Source organism: Coenobita brevimanus, chromosome 110 (assembly GCF_032717465.1).
Source record: "Coenobita brevimanus isolate Jiangsu-jjx chromosome 110, ASM3271746v2, whole genome shotgun sequence".
NCBI lineage: Eukaryota > Metazoa > Arthropoda > Malacostraca > Decapoda > Coenobitidae > Coenobita > Coenobita brevimanus.
The window spans coordinates 30,969,359-30,991,168 of NC_137063.1; the positions used below are offsets into that span (position 1 = coordinate 30,969,359).

The 21,810-nt window shown below is 39.4% G+C and overlaps 1 protein-coding gene across 1 annotated transcript in view; it reads left to right on the forward strand.

Annotated features, from left to right (window-relative positions):
• Window positions 1–2,553: 2,553 nt before the first annotated feature.
• Window positions 2,554–21,810, forward strand: part of LOC145417531 (carbohydrate sulfotransferase 11-like) — a 104,426-nt gene continuing 85,169 nt past the window's right edge. Inside the window, exon 1 of the mRNA XM_080286241.1 lies at window positions 2,554–2,841. Coding sequence (XP_080142367.1) covers window positions 2,554–2,841 — 288 coding nt within the window. The remainder of the gene's footprint in view (window positions 2,842–21,810) is intronic.

The window sequence follows — 21,810 nt, forward strand, 5'->3', positions numbered from 1 at the left end:
GACCTGTGGCTTAAGATGGCACAGACCTCCCGCCCACACCCACCAGCACCAGACAGCACTTGATGTGGCCGCGGCCTTAACCACCCTCCTTCTTATACCAATACTTTCCCTCCACCTCGTTCTCAGTCTACTTTTTCTTACAGTTACAACATACATAAGAAGTGGTAAAGAACTCAGCGCAATTAAAAACGGAGATAATGAATAATATATATATATATATATATATATATATATATATATATATATATATATATATATATATATATATATATATATATATATATTCTTTGATTGATTTTATATACAGATTTAATCAAACAATAATACATAAAAGCCTGGAGCACTCAGAAAGTGCAACATCCATGCTCACTAGTTGGTCTTAGGGACGAACAACTGATTTTACCCTGTGACTGACCTTCCAACTGTTGCTCTCACAATCGAATTATCTTATATTTGCCTGACCCTTAACTATTTCATCAAGTTGGGTGTAAAGTGGATAAAAACAATGCAAGTTGACTTTACCACGTGGCCTTGAACTTTGACCTTTCCCAGCGTCTTTACTTTTGACCATTTGCTCTCAAAATCTAATCCGTTTATCCTGCTTTACCATGAACCTTTCCGCAAAGTTTGGACTAAATCGAACAAAAACTTTAAGTTTACCTTCCCATGTTACCTTGACCTTTGACGTATTGTTCTAAAAACCAGCAGCTTAACTCATTGGCTGATCATCAACCCTTCCATTAAGTTTTGTTCAAATTAAGTTCAATATTGTTCACACATAGACACATGGGTCAAACTTTGACCTTACCCAGTGAATATGACTTAGCTTATTTTCAAGATACATTCAACCTTTCCACCAAGTTTGGATTAAATCTGATAAAAATTGCATAAGTTAACCTTGGAAGGACAAACTTTGACCAAGTCCTGTGTGATCTAGACCCATGACCTACTTGCCCAAAAAGTAAAAAAATAAAAATAATTCGTGGTTGGCCTTGAGTCCTACCAAGACTGGCCAAAACTGGATGAAAACTGAGTTATTTTGCTTACACACACACACACACACACACACACACACACACACACACACACTAACACTAACACGGCGACGAAACCATACCACCCACTCCTTCTCCACCAGCACGGGTCAAATAAAAAGTTAGGGAAAATGAACAGAGACGTTTGGAGGATGTGTTTTGTTCGTGATCACTCTGGATGAACTCCGGGATTGCGCGTCTGGCAACAATTAGACATGCACAAATAGATCGATGCAGGTAGATGTGTACATAAGAGTGAAGGAAAACTCGCATAAAGAAAATTAAAGTGACACCGAAATACTAGGCCAGAATTAGAACCCTTCACTATGTATACTAGCTTCTATTCCCGCTACCGACAGATGACTATGTTCAACTTGGATAATAGCATCGTTGTGAAGGGGTTAATTACATTCCTAATTTTTAAAGTGACATTAATACTTGGAAAAATAGCAAACATATTTAGTAAAATACTACAGATGAATCTTACATGTATTTAAATAATAATTGTATAATATTTCTGTAAACAAATAAAAATAGTGATAACTTTTCCTATTCCACTGTGAAAAAAAATGAATAGATTATAAATTTTTAATACATTTTTTTTTTCTTCCAAACTTATCTATCTATCTATATACCTAGGCTGCTTCCCCCAAGGAAAGGGAGGTAGCCGAGACAGGACGACACACTCCCCATGGATGAGTAAATGGGGAGTGTGTCGTCCTGTCTCGACTACCTCCCTTTCCTTGGGGGAAGCAGCCTAGCTATATAGATAGATAGATAAGTTTGGAAGAAAAAAAAAAATTGTATTAAAAAGTAAACGTACATGAATTAACCAAAAACCATAATGAATGAAATATAAGTAAGTAAAATACAAGCGAAAAGAATATACAAAAGTTAAATTAAAATAACGAAACCTATGTAAATAAATGTAAAAATACAGGTAGAAAGATTTAGGGTAGCCTACATAGAATAATAATAATAATAATAATAATAATAATAGTAGTAGTAGTAGTAGTAGTAGTAGTAGTAGTAGTTGTTGTTGTTGTAGTAAATAATAATAATAATGATAATAATAATAGTAATAATAATAATAATAATAATAATAATAATAATCCTTCTACTCCACAGCAAAAGATGAGATAATAAAAACTAAATTTCCTGAACTAGCGACATGGACAGTGGCGAAAGAGAAAGTGCGGGAGGAATGAAAGGAAGAAACGGAGATATGGAGAGAGAAAGTGGAGGAAAGGAGGGAGGGAGGAGAAAAAACGAAGCAAAAAGTGGAGGAGAAGGCAAGAAGAAGGAAGAAGAATATGAGGAAATAGACTTGGGAAGAAATACAGAAAATGAGGCGACGTATGAAGGAAGATACACTCAAAACGGAAGACAAAATGAAACAATGACCTTTAGTAACGACAGAATTAACAGAATCAACTCGAGACACGAAGAAAGAGGTATGGCAGAAGAAAGGGGAAGTTATAAAGCAGGAACAAATGCAGGAATTAGCACAATAAACGCAATGATAAACATAAGAAGAGGAGAAAACGAAGTACGAATCGATGGACAACGCTCAGAAAATGGAGTAAGAAAATGGAGCTCGCAAATCAGACTGACGCGTGCCCAGAGAAAAAACCAAAATCACCTCTTTCGTGCCCTCTCCCGCCCATTCCGGGGTGTGAGCGTGGGCGGATGGAGGTTGTGGGTGGTGGGCGGGCTGCTGTACTGCTCCCTCCTCCTCCTCCAGCCTTCACCCTTTGCCTTCACGCCCGAAGAAGATGCCACGAATTTGAGGGAGTGGGTGAAAGAGGTGAGTGTCTTTTATCATTTTCTTTCCTTTATCTTAACACTTACAGGCTTCAGTGACTCACTCTCGGCTGAATACAATTGTTTGACGTTAGATGGGAGAGAACACTAAGAGTTGTTCCAACCGTGAAAGGGTTAATGGTGCCAGTATTAACACTCAGCTCCTATAATCTCTCTTAGCTGCGAATAATCGTCTGTGGGTAACTAGTATTGCCTCGACTATGACATGATTCGTCTGTCGTCAGTTATTACGTTATTACAAGATTTCATAGGCTGTGGGTAGGTGATCAATATAATCCTATTGATTTTTATTTTTACATTTATCAACAGTTTTAAAGCAATTCCTGACTTTAACAAATTAAAAGTATTCATGACTTTTACAATACTGCACTTATTTCGTTAGTCAGTTTCTACTTTTCCAGGGTTTCTAGATGAAGAAGGAAGTTTATTTTATTTCCTCTTGTGTATATTTTGTCAATATACTTTCCAAGTTTCTATAGATGGAGGTGGTGGCATTATATTTTTACATCCCACATGCAGTGTCATATTGTAAGTTAATCCTGAATTTTTCAATATACCTCACTTTCCTTCCAGCCTTGAGGATGATGAGATGGGTGACTTACGTTTCTGTTACCAGTGTTTATCTTATTCTCGTTTTTTGCTTATGACATAGTTTTAGAGTCGATGAATTTATTTTACTTTTTAAAAATCATCGTTACTCTTAATTTACCTTTCAGTTATTGTGGTATATACGTCATTACAGATTTTTATACATGACTATACTGGGTGACTAATATAATCTTTTTTTTTTTTTTTTTTCCTGTTTTTAGTTTTGCCGTAATTTACTTTAGGGTGGACACTTTGCTAACCGTGTGAGTGGAGGAGGTCATTCCTAAGATCATAAAAACCGTTTGGCAGTATCAACAGAAAATAAACCATTAGTTACTGAAAGGGTTATGAGCTGTGGACTACGACAGCCTAGCCTTGGGCCCCTGCGTCTTACAAGGGGTCATATGGGACTGGCATGGGATTCCCCAAGATATTTATGATACATCCCAGTCGATTGTTCTTTTTTTTAAATTATTATTTTTTTTTTTTTAAGAAGAGCTGTAGACTCGGGACCATTATGCACCCTCCTTGTTCTGACTGTGGAAGACGGTGATATACTACGATGATTTTTTCTCTTGTAGCTAAGATATTATTTCCTGTAAAAGACACAGGAGGTATGGGACGACTCTGCGCGCTCGCTTCCCTGTTCTTTCTGGGAAAAATAAATAAGTATATAAAAAAATAATACCTACGACATGGAATTCAGCGAAAGTTTGTTTATGAGTCTGGCCTTTGTTACTGCGATTGTTACCGGTTCTTCATTTGTTGTCTGATTAAGGTACGCGATTTATTAGATGTTTGGCAAGTGCTGCCCACTCCTTATTGTTCTGTCATGTGCATGGAGGTAGCCCTGCCGCTGCTACAGTCAGACAAATGTTCGTCGCAAATTTCATCTATTCTACTTCTTACTCTCCTCTGCTGGCTGATAATCATAACTTAGGAAAGGCTTGGTATATTTCTCTGTCTAGTATTTTACCTCCATTCCTCATTCTCCTTTGGTGGTTAATATACCTAAGCTCAGTTTCTTTTGTAACTTAAGAGAGGCTTGGGCTATTTCTCTGTCTAGTATTTTACCTGTTCTATTTCTCACTCTCCTTTGGTGGTTAATATTCCTAAGCTCAGAGATGCTTGGTTTATTTCTTTGACTATAAACGATTCTCCTATTGATAAGTCAGGGAGAAAAGTGATGGAAATGTCCTAATGATAAAGCAGTCGCGGTGGAACAGCAAGCAAACGTTTGACCCCGACTGTACACGCACGCTGTTCATTAAAATTCTGCTGACATTAATCTCCAGCAGTGAAATGGAAAACCTTTGGCTGTCTCCGTGATTGAGGTTAAACCTTTTGCGCCATCACCATGAAAGGATTACCAGTATAATTTAAGTACGATCACTGACAAACACATTTTAAATCAAGCTTGAGTATCCTTCTTCAGTGAAACTTGCTTTACCACAACCAGACAATTTTGTCCAAGTTATATGAGTCCCTGTTAATGAGGGTTTAATTTCTGCAATCCCAGGAAGCATTACGTATCTTATCTTTGCAACCGCCAGACAATTTTGCTTTGCTTCTGAGGGACTTTTTGACCTGAAGAGCTTATATACAACCCTTATTAACACATCCAGTAAGAGAGACCTCTCCTAGATTGAACCGTATCGCCTGGGAATGGCAAGAATGGACCAGTAAAATACTTGTGATTCTCGGTGCTAATGAGGCTGGTGGTATGTGGGCATAAAAGACAAATGTGGTGATACTGGGCGTGCTGAGTTACACCTGGCCACCTTCGCTGCACTTTGACTCACACCACCAAACCTACTGCTGCAAAAATGTGCATATTTCACCTGACTGAAGTTAGATACAATGGTTACCCTAGGCTGGATATTTACACACTATTAACACTTCAGTACATAGAAATTCCACCAAAGCGAACTAATCATATGAACATAAGTCATCACAGTGAAAGGGCTAAGACTTTCGTGGAGATCTAGGACGTGCTCTTTCCTTCTGTTTTGTCTGCCATCCCATGATTATAGTAAGGTTCTACGTGACTTCTGTGTGTACATCCCCTCCACCCTAGCGTTCAGTCGTGTTCTAAGGGCTTCTAATTCTTGCCAGCCTAGTAGGCCTTCTATCACCTCTTCCTTACCAGATAATTACTGCGTATGGCATGTTAATATTCTTGTCAGAGATATTTATATAAACTATGTCAGTACAGAAATTAACTATAAATAACACCTGAGACTATTACGGTATAAGAAACAAAATAAGCTGCTTAGGAAAACATGCTAGAAAATCTCCTAAGCTGACGATATTACAGGTTTTTAGTTCAGCTTAGGAAATTCAGGCTGAGAGGATTAAAAACAATATTCATTAATCTGTTCAGACTGGGGACTTTTTCATTTTAGTCAGCTTAGGAGAAGCTCCTCGTACTGAATGTGCTAAATGTATTATAAGGAAGACGAGGAAAGAGGGATGAGAGGAAGTGAGATGGACAACTGAGAAAATAAATTAAAAAATGAAGTATCAGTTTGATAATATGAAAAATGAAAGCGACTGAGATGATGATAATAATAATAATAATAATAATAATAATAATACGGAAACAGAGAGTGCAACACCCGTGACCACTAATTGGTCCCAGGGCCGAATATATTACTTTGCCCTGTGACCCAGACCTTCAACAGGTAACTCTTAAAACCGAATTACATTATTCTAACCTAAGCCTTATTTCTTCCATTAACTTTGGTTCAGATGAAATAAAAAATATCTGAGCCGGCTGTGCCCAGTGATCTTGACCTTTGACTGATAATTCTTACAATCGAATTCCTCAAAATCAATTGGTCAACTTTTCGGGTGATCCTCAGGTCTCCTTCAAGGTTTAATCAGATCAGACCAAAGCTGTTTATCAGAGTTTACACACAGACACACGGTAAAAAATTAACTTGGCCTCCTAATCTTGACATTCGGCGGATTGTTCACAAAACTGAATCCCTTTGTGCTTGCCTGGCACTTAACGCGTCCACTAGTCTTGGATCGAATCAGAATTAAAAACTGCGCCCTTGCCTTGTAGCCTTCATCTTCGACCTTCCCCTGTGACCTTGGCCTTTGATTGTGATCAAAATTGAATTTTGTTATTCTTGCCGTTTTTTCAACTGTTCCTCAAAGTTTGTTCTACTCCAGATAAAAACTATTAAGTTGACGTTGTTCTGTGACCTTCACCTTTAATCTGTTGTTCTCAAAAGCAGCAGTTTTACTTCTCACCTGACCCTCCACAAGCCCATCAAGTTTGGATAATATCGGACTATAATTGTATGAGTTATGGTACTTCGTTAACAATCACACATATGGGTCGAACTTTGACCTTGTCCTATGAGCTTGACCTTCGACTGATTATTCCCAAAATAAATTACTCCAAGCACGCCCTACCGTCAGTCCGTTCCCTAAGTTTGGTAAAAATTAGATAAAAACTGCTCTTCGATTTTACTGGGCCAACGTTTGACCAGGCCATCTGACCCTGACCTTTGAACTAATGTTCTTCAAAAACAGTGGGTGTACTCAACGGCTACCCGTTAACACTTCCACCGAGTGGAACTTTCTGAGTTACTTTGTTAACACACACACACACACACACACACACACACACACACACACACACACACACACACACACACACACACACACACTGTATATCAGTACATACACAAATATAGCGAATAAAACCAGTAAAGTGACTTTATGAGCGCGTGCCGAGCGAGCGACCACCAGGTTATCACAATTTCCTTCTGATATAAAATTATAGGCGGAATCTCAGATATTTAATTGATAGAGTTGATACCAAAAAACACAGTGTAAGGACGAAAAATCTTTATAAAATTTGATTCCGTAATTGAGGCGTTTACCGATTGGAACCGAACACTCCCTCGGAAAACTCGAGGTACCAAGGGGTTCCTTCGCCTTTATGAGTGAGTTTTTAGCTGACAACAAAATTTACTGAATGAATGTATCGCATGCGGAAAGAAATTCAACTCTACTCAGGAATAAAGTTATTAGCTTCTGCTTGGCGTGACGATTGGGTCGGGCCGGGCCGCATTTCCAACTGTATTCACGTTCAGCACCACTACCAGGAACGTCAGCCAGGAACGACCCCATAAATTAACCATAGGTTTTTCACGGAAATATGCTCAACGTGTTTCCCGGACAAATTTACCTGTTTCCTCACCTAACCTAACTCAACCTAGCCTAGCGTTAACCTATCCCACTAGGGCTGCCTGGCTGAGGGCGGCGGTGCTGAACCGCAATACAGAAGGAAATATGCGGGCGGGCCGCCCATTTCGAAACTTTACTGGAAATTAACATCGTTCGTTCGCTCGTTCGTAATTATATCCAAACACCAACTGGGATGCACACACCGAACTACAAAAAAACATAGATATACAGACTTACACACCAATGTACACAGTTAAAATTTCCAGCATATACAGTACAGAACATAGATATACATTTTCAATTTTATATATATATATATATATATATATATATATATATATATATATATATATATATATATATATATATATATATATATATATATATATATATATATATATATATATATATATATATGGTGGTAGGTGGGGGCGCTCACCATCCACTCACTCGATGTAGTGCTGCTGTCGGGTGTCTGCCCTTTCCTCTCATCCATCCTTCTTTCCTTCCATCCTCTTCTGTCTTCCTTTCGTTCGTTCTTTCCTTGTCCTTCTGCCTACGGGTAACTTTACACTCCCTCTTCTGTCTTTCATTCCTTCATTCTCTCCTCTTCCTTCTGCCTGTGGGTGACTCTACACTGTGTGACAAGCCAAATGATTTCCTGTACACAAGGAAACCATTTACTACACTGGTGGTTTAGTGGGTAATTATTGCGTTCCAGTCGGATTGAGCCGGTGAAGGTTCATATCCAACGGATGGTTAGGGTTGATTGCTCATGTAATGCCACTCAGGGATGAGTGAGGCTGGTCACTCTCATCTTAAATGTCGGGACCAACTGCCTAGCCTCGGGCTTCTACGCTCCTCATGGGGCAATGTAGGATTGGTTGATGAATGAATGAATGAATGATGATATATATATATATATATATATATATATATATATATATATATATATATATATATATATTCATACATATATACAGAGAGAGAGAGAGAGAGAGAGAAGAGAGAGAGAGAGAGAGAGAATCTAATGTTTCGGTGATTGATGACAATTGAATATTTATTGTTGTTAAGGTATACAGAGTACTTATACAACAAAACGACGCGGTAGGTCTTGCCACACACCTTCTTTAGGAATTAGTTTTATACAGTAGGTTTCGAGAATGTCCATCCACGCTTCTCTCTCTCTCTCTCTCTCTCTCTCTCTCTCTCTCTCTCTCTCTCTCTCTCTCTCTCTCCATTCTTTCCCCTTCTCCTTTCTCCTCCTTTCTCTCACTCTCTAGGCATTCTCTTTCCTTCCGGCCCTTTATTCCCTCTCCTTCCCTTTTCTCTCACTTTTCTTCTGTTTCGCTTTTTTCTTCCTCCTCCTGTCCTCCCTTTCTCCCCTTACCCCTTCCTGTCTCCTTTTTCTCTATCCTTTCTCTTTTTCTCTTCCCTCTACCCATCCACCTCCTTCCCTCTCGCCTCTATTGTTTTCCCCTCTCTTTAATCTTCCACTTAATCCCTTTCCTCTTCCACCCTCCACTGCCTCTTTCCCCCCGCTGCAACACCTCCCTCTCCCCTCCCCTGACTCCTGCTGCAACACCTCCCTCTCCCCGCCCCTGCTCCTTCCTGCAACATCTCTCTCTCTCCCCCCTCCCCTTTCCCCTTGCTGCAACACCTCCCTCTCCCCTCCCCTCCCCCTCTGCTGCAACAGTGGCAGCTGAGGGGGTGGGGGTAGCGGTGTTGCATGCTCCCACTCACTCATTTGCACCATGACTCTGCAGAATTTACACTCGAGTGTAGAAAAGTGCACTTGCTTCTGTGTGTGTGTGTGTGTGTGTGTGTGTGTGTGTGTGTGTGTAATTCACTAAATACTGGGGACTTCCCTTCAGATGAATGTAATCGGCTGGCAACAACCAAAAATAAATATCCTACAGAAATTCAGCACAAACGTCAAATTTAATAAAATTCTGGCAACTGCCAGACGAGTTTATTCAGATCAAGAGATGTCTGTATTACGTGCCGTTTCATGGGTGAGAATGGCTATATAAATCCCACTGAGGCCTGAGGATTTACCTATAAACGATATAAGTTCGTGGACTGAAGCTATAATCATATACCCGAAATGCATTAGAGTTATGCAATACATTTGTGTATTATATGTAATCTGATACTAGCAGGACCAAACTGTAAAAGGTATAACACATACTGTATATACACACAAAACTACAAACCGGAATTGTGTATACCGTATATATACAGTATATATATATATATATATATATATATATATATATATATATATATATATATATATATATATATATATATATATATATATATATATATATATATATATATATATATATATATTACATTTACGAGAATCATCAGGTAAATTAAACTCAAACCAGCGAGTTTTAAGAAAAAAAAAAAATTCTTGTGTAAACTTTTACCAAAAACTAATAATAGTAACCTATGCAGAAGAAAAAAGTTTCTTACTGAAAGTTGCTGCAAAAGGTCATGACTGAATCTTACGAAGGTAAAAAAAAAAAAAAAAGCTCTAATTTGCTTCTGAACTGACACAGAGAATGGTAACTTTCCCCTCGCCTTAGAGAGAAAATATATATACATAATTATCAAATTAAAGCAATGGGCTGATTTAGTAAAAAAAAAAAAAAAATTGCATTATCGCCAACGTCAACATTGTCCCTGAGGAGAGAGAGAGAGAGAGAGAGAGAGAGAGAGAGAGAGAGAGAGAGAGAGAGAGATTGTGTACAGGTAAACATTTGTGGTATATGAGTGTGAATATATGTATATGTTCACATGTTTATGTTTAAAGATGTGCGTAGAAGTGTGACTATCTTCACGCAAGTGTACATGTATACAGATTGGAACTATGTTGGGCTGTGTGTGTGTGTGTGTGTGTGTGTGTGTGTGTGTGTGTGTGTGTTTGTGTGTGTGTGTGTGTGTGTGTGTGTGTGTGTGTGTGTGTGTGTGTGTGCATTTGTTGTCAACCCTATATATATATATATATATATATATATATATATATATATATATAAAATATCACAGAGCTTTCGTATGCTGTCTGTCTTACTTACTGGAATGCAAAGGTTGTGCGGAACATCACATGTATGAGATGTTAAAAACTCTAAAAGGAAATGCTGTTATGGTCCCTTTGGAGTCTGTTGTCATTTAGAAAAAAAAAAAAAAAAATGATTAGTCGAGTACTTGCCTGCGTCGTGCCAGAATAGCCGTTGTGCTGAGCATGGCGGGCATGACGCACAAATGATGAACCATCAACAACCTCCAAAAACGTGAGTTGTTAAGGAGTTTTTGGAGTGCGCTATATGCCAGGCGTACCTGCGTCATGTCGGAATAGCCGTAAGTATGACACGTGGGGGGGGGGGAAGGGTAAGCCATTACACACATAAAAACACATACCGGTACTGTGTTTATCTAATTCTATAACCCTAAGGCCGTGTCTGCCTATTGCTGTCTGCAGTTTACGGGGGCATCACGCAAAAATAGTAGGAGATATCGAAAAACTTCAGAAGTATATGTTTCTATGAGCCCTTTGGATTGTGCTACAGGCAAAAAAAAAAAAAAAAAAAAAAAAAGAAAGAAAGGAAAAGGAAAAGCCCAGTATGTGCCTATAATAAAAGTTAATAAAATCCCTTGTATGTGCGATTTAAGCCAAAAAATTTCCTGTAAAAGTTGACAGTGTGCCTACGCCGTGCTGGAATATCCGTAAGTATGGCACAGAGGAGCAGGACAAAGCATTATATTGAAGTATACTTAGTCGTACATGTAACTGTAATCTTCCATTTCGTGTCTGTATGTCCATCCGTCCATCTGTCTGTCTGAGATGTGAACTTTGTGTAAAGCAGCACGCAAGAACGGTATGGGATATCAGTCTCCAAAACTAATTGTTATGTACTCTTTGGTGTGCGATTAAATTTAAAAAAAAAAAAAAATCGAGAAACCGAATGTCAACGCGTACCTATGTCTTGCCGGAATACCCATAAACACGACATACAGGAGCAGGCAGAACGTGACACACAGTATGCAATACTCATATCTGATTCAAAGTTCATGTCTGTCTCCAGTGCGAAATCTGTGCCAAGCAAGACGCAAAAAATGGTATGAACTATCAATAAACTCCAAAAGCAGTTGTTAAGGACCGATTCGAGCGTGCTTTAACCCCCAAAAAATTTTCCGGAAACTGTCCTAGTTTGCATCCTAGCAGCGATTAAGAAAAAATGGCATTCCTTCGTTGACGGAGAATATGATATTTCAACGCTGCCAGTAGTAGTGATCCATCATGGCAATCCCAAAGAAAGGCCGAATCTCTTTCTCTCACTCATATATATTTATCTATCTATCTATCTATCTATATCTATCAATCTATCTATCTATCTGTATCAGTATCTAGATATGTAAATCTACCAGTGTATCTATCTATCTATCTATATAAAACACGCACACAGGCATACACTATATATATATATATATATATATATATATATATATATATATATATATATATATATATATATATATATATATATATACAGTATATATATATATATAAAATTTTCAAAGTTATTTGACAGCGTCACAGTAGTGAAGGGGTTAGTGGGGGCTCTAATTTACCTCGTTCCGTTTAAAAAGTATCCCTCGAGCCGAAAAAAACTGTCTGGAGAGAATTACAAAATGGAGTCCTCAGCGGCCACAACATCTAAGACCAAACTTATGACCCTGCCCTGTAACCTTGACCTTTCATCAGCTGTTCTTAAACTTGACATACTTCATCCTTGCAAGGCCGTCAGTCCCTCCGTTAAGTTTGATCGAAATGTGTTAAAAAGGTTTTAAGCTGATATTGCCCTGTGACCTTGTTGTTCTCAAAATTGAATCAATTCATCTTAGTGTTGCCTTAACCTCTTCCAACGGGTTTGATATCAAAATAATATAAAACTTTTGAGTTAAGGAGACAAAACTTTGACTTTTCTTGACCGACTGTTTTCGAAACTGAACAACTTCATCCTTTCCTGCCCTTCAGTCCTCCCTCCAAGTTTGGTCTACATCGGATCAAAATTGTAGAAGCTGAACTTTCCCCAACATAATATGACCTTTGACTTTATATCGGTGTCATGTTATACCAGTGGAGAATTAAACCCCTTGATGAAAAAAAAAGAAGTGACTGGTGATTTCACTTTACAGGTAAGCCGTTCTAAGAAGGCAGAAGAAGGTGAAGAAGAAAAAGAAATATGTGGAGAAACAGGGTTTTGGGGGATTGTGTCTTAACTTTTTTTTATTAACTTTAAGCTGCATCGATGATTATTTTGCGTACAGAAATTTCAGGACTCAAAGCTAAGGGCTTCAAGCGATTTGAAACCTTTGTAGTTGGATGTTCTGTGGGATTATTCTTTGGTAATGTTACAGGGTGGGCGCATCGGAGCCATCAGAATAACAACACTAGCACTTGTGTAACATCCTTACTGGGTAGCATCACAGAATTTCTCACTGAATCATCCAACTTAATAACATATTCCATTCAAAGTAACAAAGTACATTAAAATATTGAGCGAACCCGGCTTAAAGATGGTAGTTTTACATATAAATACACTAAGCAGAAACATGCATCGGCAACTGGGGGAAAATTGAAATAACAAACAGCTACAAAACATATTTATACACAACTTAATCACTTTTGATTCGATTTAGACAAAATTTGCTGGATGGGCTGAGGCAAATGCAAGAATGAAGTGATTCGATTTTGTGAACAATATGTCAAAGACGCTGTAACTTAAACAAGCTTTGTTCCATACGGACCAGACCCAGTGGAAATATTGAGGGCCAGGGAAGGATGAAGAGATTCTATTTTGAGAACAGCAGGCTAAAGTTTAAGGTTGTAAGACAAGATAAACTTGAACACCTTTTATCCGATTTGGACCAAATTTGGTGGGATGGCCGAGGGTAACGCATGGATGGAGTATTCAGTTTGGAAAAAAATTGGTTGAACATTAGCGTCACAAGGCAAAGTCAAAAGTTTTACCTTTAATGAAAATGGACATATGTGTTCCAGTCTCTGAGTGCACCTTCTTGTTCATTTTAGTTTTGGTACCACAGACGATATTTGTTCAACTCAGGAAGGATTTTTAGTACTGAGGGAGTTAATTAATAGCAGCCGGTGTCGGTCAGCTGCAGCACAAAAGCCTCTCCCATTTTTTTCCACGCTGATTTATCAACTGCTAACCTGTTCCAGCCCATCCCAGCAACTCTCCGAATCTTACCTCGCCGTCTGTTCTCTGTCCTCCTCTTGTTCTCATTTCATCTCTGACCCTGGGTGTTCAGCTATTATCTGTTCTCCAAAGGACATAATATGCCCACATTTGTTATCTCCCGCCTTTAGCAAGGCGAGACGATATATATAGTTTGGTGTGTGTGTGTGTGTGTGTGTGTGTGTGTGTGTGTGTGTGTGTGTGTGTGTGTGTGTGTGTGTGTGTGTGTGTATCTGTTACCAAAATGTCTCGAAAATTTGTGGACAAAAATTTGTGGACAAATTTTCACCACACCCTTAGGAAATAGCAACTATGTGGATGTGCAGAAGTCTATTACATTTGGTAAAGGTTTGATCAAAGAATCAAGTGCCAGCCGCCATACTGTGTATTGTTTAATATGGATTGACTTTTTGTGAAACGCTGTTACTGAATCCGTAGAGTTTTACTGAGTTCTGTAGAGTTTGTGAATTTTCTTTAAATTTAGTTTGTAGGTAGCCTGTACTTTAGCCAAGAACATATTGGCGGGCCATTAACATTTGGCCACCTAAATGCTTTTATTTCATTTATTTGTTATCCATTAAATATTTATTTATTTTACTGTAGGTATTGCCTATTCTTCTTTCGTCTGTTCCAGGACCTCTCTTTTTATCTCTTTCATATGATATATAACTAACACTATCCTTGCCCTTCCTCTCAGAACACTCCTAAGCTTATGTTCCAAGTTTTTTTATTTTTAGTTCCATGTTTCCGACCAATAAATTGAAACACGAATGGCGGTGATTTATGAAACCGTCTTTTCTGACATAGTAATTGTTTATCGTTCATGTAGTTATGTAGTTTACCAGAGGTCCTTCATTCCATTCCCCTGTTTTGTTTGAGTCCCTTGTCTTGAACAGGGACTGTCCGAACTGCTTGCCTCAGGTTAATAATTATGTACAATTCAACACACTCTAATTTGCCATCACCTGTTTTTACTAGGTGGGACTAAAGATGCCTGTTAATATAGCCTTCGTCGTCTTCAATTCACTTCCCAAACTGATCATCAGACTCTCCAGGTTCAGGTCAGCTAGTATTTCCTCCTTTGCTTCAGTGCAAAGAACGATATCGTTTGCAAATCTAAAGCTGTTCAGTCACTCAACTTTGCGTCATTTCCTTCACCACTCCAGTCTAAATATCTAAACACGTCCTATAAGGCTAAAGTGACCAGTCTGGGTAAAACTGTCTCCTTGTTTAACACCTCTACTGTTAGGATATATTCCAGCTGTCCTCATGGAGTTTTGATGTCCGTACTCTCTGTGCAAACAACATCCAATACTTTATAAGTTTCTTCCACACTTATTTACCTCAGATTGCTTTAATTAGCACTGCTGTTTCATATGAATAACCTGCTTTGTTACAATCGATAAAAATGTGACGCGCAAAAGTGTCCTGTATTACAAAGCTTTCTCAGGCTCCTATTTAATAACTCTGCATGATTTGTTGTCGAGTAAACACTACGAAATCCGGCCTGTTTTTTTTGGCTGATTGGCATCTTGTGTAGGACTATTTCGATTTCTTATGATTATTGTGAATAACTTTTTAAGCAGCAGGGAGAAGGCTGAAGCCCTCAGTTAAAAGTCTACCATAAAGTTAATAATATCATCGGGAGACAGCAGGAAAAACATCATTCGGCTAAAAAGGTCTCAGGATCTTGCAGGCTTCAGCACGAAATAGTAACTACTTATTCCCTAGTTTCTCTTCAAAGATACTCCTCTACTTCGTTTTCTTTGGTAGGTATATGAAAATGGAGCACGCACACAGAAATAGAGTAAAACGTCGCTATTTACATTACGTTACCTTTAGTAAATGCTTCAGCCACACTCACATGTGTGACATCAATATTATCCTTATCTCTTACCAAGAGCTCATAACTTGGAGACTATAGCCTATATAAAAACTTTTTCGCTACGACTATGACTTTTATTCTTCATGCCAACCCGAAACCATTCTATTCGATTTTGGTAAAGATTTTCATAGTGAAGGGAGTCAGGCAAGGTCCAATAACACCCTAAGTACAAAGATATATACAACATTACTCTAGACAGGACCAGACGATTTCAGTAAGATTATGATATATATATATATATATATATATATATATATATATATATATATATATATATATATATATATATATATATATATATATATATCTATTGCCAGACGCCTCAATCCCGTTTGGGGTGGCCACAAACAAATCGCCTCCAAGTCGCCCTGTCCCCCGCCATTTCACTACCCTGCTCCCAACTCACACCCCCTCTCTCATATACCTCTCCACCCCCTCCCTCCATCTCATCCTCGGTCTCCCCCTCCCTCTTCCACCCTCCACCTCACTCACATACACTCTCTTCGTCAGTCTTTCACCCTCCATCCTCTCCACATGGCCAAACCACCTCAGTGTGTTCCTCACAACGCTTCCTATCACATCCACATCAACACCACAACGCTCCTTTATATCCTCATTTGTCAGCCTGTCTCTCCACGTGACTCCACAGGCTCCTCTTAAATAACTCATTTCCACTGCTCTCACTCTTGACTTGTGTCCTTCCAACATTGTCCAAGCTTCACTTCCGTACGTTAGAGTTGGTATCACAATACTGTCATGTAGTAACTTTTTTACTTCCATGCTCACTTCCCTGTTTCTTATCACTGCGTTCAAGGAACCAGCAACCTTTCTTCCCTGCTGTACCCTTTCAAGCACTTCACCCTCCAAACCTCCATCCTTACTCATCACACTACCCAAATACTTAAACGTACTCACATTTTCCAATTCCTCACCATCCAACCTCGCTATACATTCACTGACTTCACCTCTCTCAAAGACCATCACTTTACTCTTCCCTACATTCACCTTTAGGTTCCGTTTCTTACACACTCTCTCAAACACATCCACCAAGCCTTGCAGCTCCCCTTCATCTTCACTCAACAACACAGTATCATCTGCAAACAACAGTACAGGGAGTTTCCAAACACTATCCTCTCTCACCAGGGCCACTCCAACATCCACTACCCTACCTTGTACCTCTTTTATTACCCCATCCATGTACAGATTGAACAACCATGGAGACATGACACATCCTTGTTTCAAACCAACTTTCAAAGAGAAAAATTCACTTAGTTCACCATCCACACGCACTGCAGCCTTTGCACCATCGTACATACTCTTCACAGCATTCAACAACTTCCCATCTACTCCATATATTCTTAACACTTTCCACAATCCTTGTCTATCCACCCTGTCATATGCTTTCTCCAAATCCATGAAAGCCGCATACAACTTCTTTCCTTCCTCTAGAAACTTTTCCACTAAAGATCTAAGAATGAATATCTGATCTACACAACCTCTTCCCTTCCTAAAGCCTCCCTGTTCTTCTCCAACTAATTTCTCTGTTCTTTCTCTAACTCTGTCTATAAGTATCCTACCATACACTTTTCCTATTATACTAAGAAGACAAATGCCCCTATGATTACCACACACTTCTTTTTCCCCTTTTCCTTTGTACAAGGGAATAATTATACCTGACTTCCAATCCTCCGGGACTCTACCTTCCTCCCAGGCCAATCTGCACATCTTCCACATCCATTCTACTACTATCTCTCCCCCATGCTTCAGCATCTCACCACACACTCCATCAATTCCTGGGGCTTTCCCCGATTTAACTTTCTTCATTGCTTCCACAACCTCTATCCTACTGATTTCCTCCTGTCCTCTCACCTCCCTCCCTCTCCCAGCCATTCCCCACCCACTTATACTCGCATTACTTCCATCCTCTACGTTCAACAATTCCTTAAAGTGTTCTCTCCATCTGCTCACTTTTTCTTCCTTCTCCACTAGTAATCTACCATGTTTATCTTTCACTCCCCTGCTAACTTCACTTACACCCTGTCTTACTCTTTTCACTTCTCTCAGAACATTTTCTTACAGTCCCTCCACTTTACACTCAAATTCCTTCCAAATTCCTCATCCACTCTCTTCTTACTCTCTCTTACTAATCTTTTCACCTCTCTCTTCCTTTCCACATATAACTCTCTCTTCCGCCTCTCAACTTCTTCCACGCCCTATTTCTCATCCATTCATCGTATGCTTTCTTCTTTTGTGCCACAGCCTGTTTCACCTCTTCAGTCCACCACGCTGTTCCTTGCACCCCCCTCCGTCTTCTCTTCCTTCCACACACCACATCACATGCTGCACATATTTCTTCTGTAAATATCTTACACACACCTTCCACGTCTCCCATCTGCTCCAATTCATATTTGCCCAATCGTTCCTCCACTTCTCTCTTATACTCTGCCTTTTTCTCATCCTCTTGTAACCTTTCCACTCTCCTTGCAAATACACCTTCCTTTCGGCTTTCCCTTCTTCTAGTCCTCCATCTTACTTGCATCCTAATTCTGGCCACCACCAAGTAGTGGTCAGAAAGTCCCCTCCCCCAACCTCTATACACTCTTGCATCCTTTACACATCTTCGCATCCTTTCATCCACACACACATAATCAATCATTGCCTTCCTTTCATTCAGTTCACCACCCACCCTTCTCATCACTCGCCATGTATACCTGTGGATCATTTTATGCCTGAAGAGGGTATTGGCTGTTACCAACCCCCTCCCAGCACAAATGTCCACTAACGCACTCCCATTCTCATCTATCTCAGCAGGCACACCCCACTCACCAACTATTCCATCCATCTTCACATTACCAACTTTACCATTCATATCACCGATCAAAAACACTCTCTCATTCCTTCCAAACTTTTCCATGCACACTTCCACATTTGTCCAGAACTCTTCTCTCACTCTTCTAGCACGATCTTGCGTTGGCGCATACACACACACAATCGCCCACATTTGTATTCCAACTTTCAACTTTACCCACACAATCCTTGACCCAACTGATCCATACTGTCTTATGCTCTTCTTCCATCTTTTACTCACAACTATACACACTCCTTCCTTTGCCCTCTCATTCTCATCTACTCCTGCACATATACCCCATCCATACTCCCATTCTCTCACACTTTCTCCTCTCCATTTTGTTTCAGTTATTCCACATACATCCACTTTCGCATCCTCAAGCACCTGGACAATCTCTCTCTCTTTCACCTCATCATTCGCTCCTCTTACATTCCATGTACACATTACCAAGTCCTTTGTCCGGTCCTGGGTCGTCAACGTTTGGTCAGTCCTTGTCCGAGGCTTCTTGTTTGTTTTTTTAGTTAGTTGTTTTCCGGGGAGGGGCACTAACCCTCCGCCAACCCTTTTAGTCGCCTTTTACGACAAGCAGGGATATATATATATATATATAGGTTTGTGAGATCTTGTCACGAAAGGGCTTAAATGATCTAGTTACCCCTTAAGTAAGAAAACGTCCCATCAATTTTATGAGCTAACACCAGATGATTTTATTCAGTTTGGGAGACTCGTGGTGAAGGGGTTTAAAAATCTCCTCGATATCCTTTTAATACGATGACGTCTAAGATTTTTTTTTCAGGTGTCGTAGTGAAGGTGTTAACATACAAACTCCATTAGAAATACAAAACACATACAAAACAACACACACACACACACACACACACACACACACACACACACTAAAACATCGGCATACAAATATACTGTACAAAAACGTAAAACAAACAGAGAGACACTATAACACACACATAAAGGCATTCAAACAGCGTAAAACGTTCTAAATCACACATATGCAAGTATACATATACAAACATCTGAATCGCATTCTCAGATAAAACACACACACACACACACACACACACACACACACACACACACACACACACACACACACACACACACACACACAGATATACGTTTACATTCATACGTGCAAGCATACGTACATAAACACTTACATAAATATACACATACACACACCCATGCAAATGCATACAGTACATACGAATGAATTCAAAACACAAATTCACATAAATCAAACACACACACACACACACACACACACACACACACACACAGGTGGTATGAGGAGTGAGTCGCCTTATTTTTATGGTGGCCACTAAAGGGTTTACGAGGGAAAGGTTCTGCCCCCTACCCTTCCCCTTACCTCTCTCCCTTCCTTCCCTCCCGCCCTTCCCTTCCCTCCCTCCCTCCATCCATCCATCCATCCCTTCTTTCTCTTTCCTTCCCGTCCCTTCCTTTCATGCTTAACTAACTTACTGGACTTCTTCCATGATGTTTACAAATCATATGATGACTCAAGAGCAGTAGATATAATTTACCTCGACTTTCAAAAAGCATTTGACACTGTTCCTCACAAGCGTCTCATAAGCAAAATAGAAGCCCAGGGAATAAAAGGAAATACGCAGAAATTGCTACAAGACTGGCTTTCAGATCGAAAACTTTATTAAACGGAAAGGAATCCAAATGGCGTAATGTGATTAGTGGCGTTCCCTGGAGCTCAGTACCTGGACCCATACTTTTTATTATCTACATAAACGACATAGATGAGGGTTTAAATTGTAAAATATCCAAATTTGCTGACGATGCTAAAATACCCAATAAAGTAACATCAACGTTACAGTGGCAGCAGTGAAAAAATGACCTTAATACATTGGCAAGCTGGGCAGAAAAATGGCAAATGAAGTTCAACGTAGAAAAATGCCAAGCACTTCATAATGGAAATACAGTAATAACGTCCATGCGAATTACAAAATGAACAATATCCAATTATCAAGTACAGACAATGAAAAGGATCCTGGTGTGATAATATCAAATGACCTAAAACCGAGTAAGCAGTGCACCGAGGCAGTTAAAACTGCAAACAAGTTGGTGGGTTTTATTGGAAGAACTTTCGAATTTAAATCGGAAAAAGTCACACTTGCCTTGCACAACTCGCTAATGTGCCCCCATCTCGAGTATTGTGTGCAGTTCTGGTCTCCGTACTGCAGAAAGGATATAGAAAAATTAGAGAAAATACAGCAAAGAATCACAAAAATGATAACACAGCTGAGAAACAAATCATATGAGGAACGCCTTGAGGAACTTGAATTATTCAGTCTAACGAAACGCAGGCTAAGAGGGGGCCTTATTGAAGTTTTCAAAATCATGAAGGGATATGACAACTTAGACATGAATAAATATTTTGAAATAGACCGGTCGAGTCAAACCAGGAGTAATGGCTGCAAAATTATGGGAAAGCGTTTCCAATCCCATGAAGCAAAATACTTCTTCAACAGGGTAGTAAATATCTGGAGCAGGTTACCCTCAGATACCATGAACAGCATCTCCGTTAAGATATTTAAAAACAAAATAGACAAATACTTGCACAAGAATCCTCAGCTGACTGTTTCTGTCCGAATAACTTACTTTTCCCGGGTACGCATAAGTTCAGTCTCCTCCTGTCTACAAGACACCCTGTAAACTTAGTGTACTCGTACATATCGTTGCGTCACGTCATTATATATTTATCAATATATTAAATGCAAATACAGTAGTATAAACACAGACTAAGATCTGCACAGATAGCCCCGAGTTAATGGTCACTACTTTTACATTTGACCTGTGATGGGCTGTGGATCACTGAGGGTCCCTGTTATTTAAGTGACCACCATCGGGATTTTTTTGTTTATGTACCAGGGGTCACTGCTTCAGGAGGTAACTTGTGTACTTGTCCCGCGTGGGAAAGTTCCTTGCCACAGTGGACTGAACGGAGCTGGGGCCTGACTGACTGATGCCTACCTTAAAATCGCCAGGCAAGACTGCCGCACCACCCCTGAACATCCACACTTTGCACTGTGCAATTTCCACGCTGTCTTCAGACGCCCCGTTCCCGTACATAATGTCATGCCTTATATATTTATTTATTTGATTATTCAT